An 8,505-nucleotide genomic window follows, 5' to 3' on the forward strand; every position below is an offset into this window, starting at 1 on the left:
AGCTCTCCATCTTCAGGTCTTATAATTCAGCTTGTGAAGTCCTGACCTGTCGATTAACCTACAGCTCGACCATTGTTATCCTGAGTTTGTGATGTGCTTTATACGCTCGATGCTTCAGTTCCAACGTGAATCAGAGTATTACTTCCAAACAGCTGCAGGTAAGTACTGAAAAATGACTTGTCTCGATAATGGATCTCGACTCCTTTGGAATACTTAATTCAAAAGAACACACAGAGGAATGGAATTAAAAGCTTTAACAAAAGTAATACAGTCTGAGAAGGAAAACGAAGCGTTGTTCTTGCATCAGAATGTATTAGATCTTCCAATTTGCATATACAAATAATTCAGCGACATTCACTGGCATTAAAAACACAGCAAGATCAAATTATAAATGTAATAAAAGAAAATAATGATAGCCAGAACTGTATCATACATACATATATTATAAAGCTTTGACAAATTAAATACAATTTGGTTATACAGAAAAGTTTCAATAAACTCTACATTAAAAATGGTACTAGGGCAATGAAAACGTTTTGAAATACTGAACGCAGGTGGTCAGGCTCCTTTCAAAAGTTTAAAAAACGTAAAAATACCCTAAAAACCACTGGTAATTACAGTACGCGCTCTTCGATAAGGCCCAGTTCAGCAAAGCACTTAAGGGGTTGCTTCGGGAGCAGGTACCAGGGTGCTGTGAAGCCAACGCTTAAGTGCTGAGGTGAGCCAGGACCTCTCCTAACACATGAGAACAGCCCGGTCACACAGTGACCAAAACCCCGGACAGATCAGAATGTACCACTTCTAATCGGCTATTTGGCATTTTCAAAGTAATTCCATGCAACATAGGAAAAGTTAAAAGAAAATTCATATAGATCTATATCGAGATACGGCTCTCCAGTTATGAGGCTGCCCACCCAACAGTTCGCTGACCCAACCCAAGAACTGGAAAGCAAACTTCCCGAATTATTAAAAAAGTCATTATGTAGCTCTCTCTGTGACTTCTGACACATATTATAGGTAGTTGTTTCCTCCTAATATAGTTAGCAACTAAAATCTGAGTACCCACTTAGTATTTGGTGGTTCAGCTCCCTACTCCTTGCCGTAGCTCCAGAGAGCTGCTCGGGCCCCGCAGAACGACCCCCGTAGTAAACCCCGTGGGCAGCAGGAGCCATTCTGCAGCTCCTGCCGCCCTCGAGGGGCCATGGGTCTCCCCTGATACTGCGCTTTGCGAGGTCACTCTTAATCCACGCTGTTCTTGAAGGGACCCACAAGGCTGTACCACAGATAACCGGTTTTTCCAGTGCACGGTGGGATCTAATGGGACCCTAAAACGTGCCGCTTCAGACATCGGAGGGAGTCTCTTGGCGCTATTTTCTACCACCACTTCACCTCTCTGCACCTCTCTGCGCTACAAAGGATCATACTGAAAACCTCGCTATTGGTTTCCATAGCAGATTTATTTGATGGTTTTTGAGAATTTGATGGAATTCCAGAGTGCAGCAAAAATTTAAACTCACTTGGCCTTCGCTCCCATTACTTAACGCCTTCTGCGGCTTGAGCATCTCTTCTCACAGCAACTAACGACAAAGGTTTAGGCTTTAAACGACCTTTAAGTGCATAATTTACTGTACAAATAAATAGAGGAGTGCATGGACAGGAAGACAAGAAGCAGGAAATGGCAGTGTTCAGAGCAATGTGCTTCCAAACGCCTGAATGGCACCGTTTCCATCCAGTAAGGAGGGAAGGGAGGCGGGAGCACCTCCCCGTTCCCCTGTTACGGAGTACAATGCTACTTGTTACCGGAAATGAAAAAATGGGGTAAAATAGTGCAAGAACGACGGTGACGTGATCAGCCTCAGTGGCTTCTTTTAAATAAGGCTTTGATGTTTGCATTGAAAACAACCCAACCGACTGGACAAGAGCCAACTATTGCATATTAGTTACGGAATTAAAGTACAGAGTCGCTCCTTTGTGCTCATTAACTTGTATATGCACTTCCAAGAGTGGAAAAGATAAACTTAATTATTTGACATTTGCATGCCCTGTGCTTTGGGGGTTCCCTGACCCCCAAGCATAGTCTGTTCAGGGCCACGATAAAGACTTTTAAACTTTATTTCACCAACTCTATCATCGGTAGTAGTTTCATTAAAAATAGGTCTATATACACCATCGCACCGCCCTTTTAAAGGGAGCGTTTCTTTTTGATATTATCCATGGGAGGGTAAGAACATAGAGGAGCTTTTTGCTACAACGCTTAATGTTACGCTGCTAGGAAAATGTTTTTTCAAAATTTTAGCAAATATTGTGGATTATTCTAATCAAAGAGGAAGAGTTCACCTCTCTCGCCTTTTCTCAGAGAAGTGGGAAGTTCTGTGTGTGTAGAGAGAGAAGCTTTAAGTCCATTTCTGACAATGGCGATGATGCCTCTTCAGGTAGATAAGTTCGGGCTGTAAAATATATTCTTCTGATATGCAAAATAGTCTCAAAATAGTGGCAAACTCATATTATTGTCTTTCTAAATCAATTTAAGCTGGTGTAGTATTTAGGAAAGAACAAAATAACTGGACTTTGAAAGCTCTATTCAACCCAACATTCACTTCTATATTTATACAGATTAAATCCCACCGACAGTAAGACCCAAAATGGAACCGTCGTCAACCTGGAGCGCCGTAAAAACCTCCTAGAAAAGCAGCTCTGTGCTGTTCAGGGGGGCTGTGCATTTCTGCACACGACAGGCCACATTCTGACACCTTGGTCATTAATAGCATTTCACTCGAACAGTCTCTTTGCCATCAGTGAGACTCTCTGTGAAATAAATCCCAAGTAACCATGACATCAGAACGTGCCCCAAATAAACTGCTGTGTTCATACTCAAGGAGGGGTTTGGGCCAAAACACGTTTGGTTCAAATATATGTACCACAACTCACTTGGTTTTTTGTATGAAGTGTAAATCACCTGTGTAAAGTTTCAAGAACCGGGAGATAACATTATTGATAAATATTTAAGTGGAAAAATCTGAAGAAATAGATCTTCAAGAATTAATTTACTGTTATTTAGAATAAAGATTTCTATATAGTGATATACTGTATATGAACATTATATTTCGCTTTAGAAGATATTTATATTTAAGAAATAACTTTATACAGCAAATGCAACTTTTAAAGCCAACACAAGGTCCTATTTACAGGAAAGTCAACGACCAAAACGGCACGGAATAAATTAACAGAATATACAACTATTTATACAGACAAATTAAAAAATAAGGCAGGAGTTTTCATTTGAAATTAGCGTAATCCGAAAATATGTCGATGAAATCTTGTACCACTCTGTAGCAGAATTCGTACTGCTCCTGAAAAACAAGAGAGAGGTTTCAAAACGTGCTACATTATACAACTACGTCGCAGAAAATCTCACTGGAGATCAAATCCCAGTGAGAAATGCACCACGTCCCAGCAACTCGGCGCTGGGGACTGGTCTGTGCTGGTTTTTATTCATGTATTTCTGCTCTAGAGTAACAGCAGTGGTCCTCGCTCTTGACAAACACTGGCTGATCGGTGCTCGTCAATTAAAATGATTTCTGTAATGATGGTTCTTGGACGGAATCAGCTATTAGACCTGTCTTCTCACTCACAACAAGCAGGTTACTGTCACCTGGCTCCCACTAAAGCTGGTGACTCCCCAGGGCACCAGGCTGGTTGTCTTTGGGCTCCACCATCTGAGCCCTACAGCAGGAACTACACTATGGTATAACTTCTGATGATGGAACTTTAAACGTATAGAACATTAAAAACCTCTACATTCGTTTTTCTGACACACAGACCCCTTGCAAAGGCTGTCAGCACCCTGTGGACCCACTGCATCCCAAAGATGGGATGTGTCCTGCTCCTCGCACCATGCCAAAACGCCTTCAACATGATTTGCTGGACTATGAAATCTGTAACAATACAAATAAAGGGAACTGGCATCTGAATTCGCTTGTGCTAGAGTGCAGAGTCCCGCAGAAGCCTCTCCGCAGGCTCAGCGGGGAATATCGGTGGCAATTACACCCTTAACTGACATTATTAAACCACAGAGCCAGGACTCCAAAAGAAAGATTTCATCCCTGGCTCAGCGTGACCACGGATAATCCCATTCTGCTGCTTCACCCCCTTCCTGCCCGTAACGTGGTATGATCTACCCCAAGAAGGTGTTTTGAGATAATTGTTTCTAAAGAAGTTTCAAATTAACGAATGAAAGGTGCTGTCAAAATACAGAATATTAGTGTTTTTATAGATTTAAAAAAAAAAAATCAAACAAGAATCCCCTTTAATGTTTATTCCATAGTGAAAAGTAGACCAAGCTTCACCTATTATTTGTAGATGACATTAAAGAAGTCAAAGACATTTCTTCCTTTCAGTGACCAACTGCAAGCCCTTAAATTACCATTTTAAAGTAAGAAAGAACCACTGGTAAGTAGCTTAAACCACATTTACTTTCTATGTTTTGTCACCTACAACACACAAAAGACTTTAGTTTAACTGTTTCCGGTTCCTAAAAGACAGGGAACGCTTAGCCAAGTCGTATTTTTAGAAATGCCATTAAAAACGCCTGTAAACCCACAGATTTCTGATAACACCTTGTACATATGCTGCCATCATACATAATTTATTTCAACCTGCAAAAAACCCCCTTGTTCTCCTCCCACTGAATATTTACAAACATCCCTCCTTTGACAGCGATGCAGATTGTTAAATATCGTACCAGTGTTTGCACCATGTGTGGCCTTTGCAGTCTTAAGCTCTTCACAGCTTGAAAGACGTCTAAGAGCCCTTCAGCCTTCACGCGCTCCAGGATGTTGCTGAGTGCGATGAAGGTGCCTGTCCTCCCAGCGCCAGCACTGCAACACAAACACATCTGCTTGACATAGGGTAGGATGAAGATGTTAGAGGAGAAGTAGCAGTGATAGAAAACAGCCAAATCCTGCTATTAGCCAACTCTGCTCATTTTTCGTGCTTAGTTGGTCACCTAGAAGGGAGCCAGACTGAATGGAAGTGAACTGGGAGCCAGGCTGGAACCAAGAAAGACTCATTACTGACAGCTTCTGTACTCAAGTGGCAGACCCTGAGCTGGCTGCGGTGGCACGTGGACACCCTCAGCCAACGTCCAAGTCTCAAATAATGACCTGGCAAAGCCAGAGGAGATGATGACTCTCTATTTACAAGGAGTCACATGGAAAAGACAAGGAGTAACGGGTCCAAATTCCTCCTGGGGGGATTCCGATTGGACACAAGAGGAAAATTTTTCACAATGAGGAGACCCAGCCATTGGGATAATCTCCTCAGGGAAGTGGTGGAGTCCCCAGCACTGGATGCTGTAAAGGTTCATCTGGACAGGTTGCTGGGCCAGCTTGTCTAGACCGGGCTTTTGCCAAGAAAGGTTGGACTGGATGATCCTTGAGGTCCTTCCAACCTGGAATTCTACGACTCTGTGAAACATAATTTTAAATTTGACTCAAATTTAAAGTTCAAAGGCAAATGACACACAGAATGGGCGAAGGCAGCAGTAAGGGATCTCTCACTAACAGAGCAGCTTGTATTAGAGTGCGGAAAGGAGGAGACGGTGAAGAGAGAAGCAGCGAAGGCGAACTAAAGAGACAGCAGCTGCAGACACGCTGGAAGAGAAGGGAGCTGGATTTCCAACAGATTGGCTCTGAATTGTGTTGGCAACTCGGTTAGCAAACTCCTTCTCAACTATTTAGGGTTACATCTTGATTCCACTTAAGAATTATCTTTTTTTTAGCAGCTCCTTAAGCTGTTCATAAATAGTTGGAAAAAAATGAACATAAAAGTTTTCACAGGTTCATGTAAGCACTCAGAGAAATTAGTCTTAGACATGAAATGTGTTTACTTATTCATAAAGCTATAAATTCATTCATATTTGAAGACTCCGGGACGACTTCATGGAGAAGTTCAAGTAAGGCAAAAGCTGCGATGCACAGGCTGCCCACGCCAGGACAGAAGACAATTCCCAACATTAAAAATCCTACAATATACTGTGCAGTTTGTGTTTTATTTTCTTGTTTAATCTGTTTTAAGAGAACTGCAGGAGATTTCTAAAAAATCTAGGGAAAATGCGTGCCCAGTGATTAAGCTAAAGCTTCATAGAGGCTGCAGGTCGAATAGCTTGATAAAGCAGAAGCAATACACAGACAGTTCTTAAGCACCTCATCTCTGCATATCAAAGACATTGCGTTTTATCTCATTTTACTGGCTACAGCTGCTTGATATTTTACCCACTGGCATTTGGCATTTTAACTCCTTACCATTTAAAAATAAGTGGCTGTTAAAATTTGTCAAATTGCAGAATCAAACACTGTGTTGTCATCACGCTCAAGCGCAGCCACCACAGGCTGGGGAAACCCAGACTCCCCTATAGAAAACATATGAGAACAGCAACTAGCAAAGCACTTGCGAAGCCAGGAGGAGGAGGAGGAGGTTTTGGCAATGAACATCATGTAACTGTTTTGGTTGGAAGACAGTTTTAAGCTCCTCGAGTCCAACTGTTTCCCCAGCACTGCCAGGTCCCCACTGACCCTGTCCCTCAGCACAACATCAACATGGCTGTTAAACTTCTCCAGGGATGGGGACTCCACCACTGCCCTGGGCAGCCTGGGCCAGGCCTGGACAACCCCAACAGGGAAGAAATTGTTCCTCAGGGCCAACCTCAACCTCCCCTGGAGCAACTTGAGGCGATTTCCTCTTGTCCTGTCACTTGTTACTTGGCAGAAGAGACCGACAACCCCCTCCAACCTCTTGTTGGGGAGTTGTAGGGAGCCAGAAGGTCTCCCCTGAGCCTCCTTTTCTCCAGTCTAAACCCCACCAGGTCCCTCAGCCAACCTGCATTGGTACAAGATTGTATCCCAAAACACCAACAAATCCAAGCCCTGGCTCAGGCTCCCGAGATCTCTTTACTTCACCAGTGCATGAAAAACAGAGGTGACATTGCAGACAGCCAAACACAAACCAGAGACCGAGCCACACCCTTGGAACTCCAGCCAGAGCAAAACAAAAGTCAGCGTACACTGCAGAGACCCGCTGGGCCATGCCCATTCCTACGTCTATGTCTAGCAGCAAGCAGACAAGTTCTTCTATCAGAATATTTCCATGTGGTCAGCGAGTCAACTGCCCTGCAGATAATGCTGCAAGAGCAACTTGAGTGTCACATAAATCAGGTTTGGTTTGGCTTTTTTTTTTCTCCCCAAAGCAAAATAATCAACGACTCATTCAAAATCAGATGGACAATCTCTGAAATGCGGGGAAAATCCAGCAGTGGCATCACCTTATCCAGCTCCCTGACAAAAGGTCTGGGCAGCTTCTCCATGCAGCCGTCGGTCTTACGAGGTCTGTCACAGCATAGATGCCTGGCGGTTTTCAGCCATAGAGAAAATACCGCAATGAATAAACCGGATGTTTTTAGATATAAAGATACCAAGAACCTGACCTCCATTGCTGGAGATGACCAATAGTCCAGCAAAACCTTGTACAAGGTGCCCAAGAGGAGAAGATTTAAAAGGCCAGTATTTATAATTAATGACGTCATCAATTTGCAGGGCAATGGTTGTTTTTAATGTCGCGGTTGTGCCTGAGTGCTCCAACCACAAGCGAGACTCTAGATGAGGTCTTACATGAACCCACTACAGGGGCATGTGGCCTCTGAAAACTGTCAAGCTGGGGAAGAGCAGCCGGGAGTCAGTCCGTGCCTCTCCCAGAACAAGCAGAGCAGAAGTTCACGTCACAGGGTGACATTAAAAATGCTGCGCTACAACAACTCAACATCTCGGTCATTATAGAGAATTTCTTTCATAGCTAACTCCCTCAGGTATTTACTTAGAACATCCCACAGGGGGGCACGGTGTATGAGGTCGTCTCTAGTGGGATATCTGAGCCTTGCAGCTCCCAGAAATCACCTAAGAATACTGAGTCTTCCCCCATATGTCCCTATCTGATTGTCTATGCCTCCCTCCAGGGCCGTGTTTCCTAACTGCCTAGCCTCACCACCAGTTAGTTCGATTCTATCACCTCCCTGCTCCCAGCAACGAAGCAACCACCCCAGAATCGACTCATTTGGATGCCTGCTAAACTCCTGTCTAACGTTTCTCAAGTCCTTCCTAGAGAAAGGTTGAGTATTCTCATCCTCATCGACCTTAAACCCAAACAGTCTTGGTTTATCTCGCATGGGCTGTCATCTCTCAGGCTGGCATTCATCTCGAGGTTCAAAACCAAACCACCAAAACAACGAACAGTGAAAACCTGGCGCAGGACAAATATACTCTCATTATCCTGTCTCGAGCAAGACACGAGCTACCTCAGCATTAAATGTTGTTTTCGCTCTGCTTTCACGGACAGGGATACATTTTGCCTTCAGCTTCTATTAGGGATGTGGTTTATTCTCCTGATAGTTGTAGAAAGCGGCAGCTTTTGATCCCAATAGAACCTCTGAGCACTGGATGGGGGGGGGGGGGGGGG

The 8,505-nt window shown here is 43.6% G+C and overlaps 1 protein-coding gene across 1 annotated transcript in view; it reads right to left on the bottom strand.

Moving 5' to 3' along the window:
- Positions 1-3,138: 3,138 nt before the first annotated feature.
- LOC104498426 (receptor-type tyrosine-protein phosphatase epsilon-like) overlaps positions 3,139-8,505 on the bottom strand; it is a gene marked incomplete at its 5' end in the record, with an annotated part of 10,149 nt that continues 4,782 nt past the window's right edge. Inside the window, 2 exons of the mRNA XM_010141803.1 lie at positions 3,139-3,350; positions 4,742-4,877. Of these exons, the coding sequence (XP_010140105.1) occupies positions 3,276-3,350; positions 4,742-4,877 (211 nt within the window). The remainder of the gene's footprint in view (positions 3,351-4,741; positions 4,878-8,505) is intronic.

The sequence above is a fragment of the Buceros rhinoceros genome, unplaced genomic scaffold (assembly GCF_000710305.1).
Source record: "Buceros rhinoceros silvestris isolate BGI_N320 unplaced genomic scaffold, ASM71030v1 scaffold3968, whole genome shotgun sequence".
Classification (NCBI taxonomy): Eukaryota; Metazoa; Chordata; class Aves; order Bucerotiformes; family Bucerotidae; genus Buceros; species Buceros rhinoceros.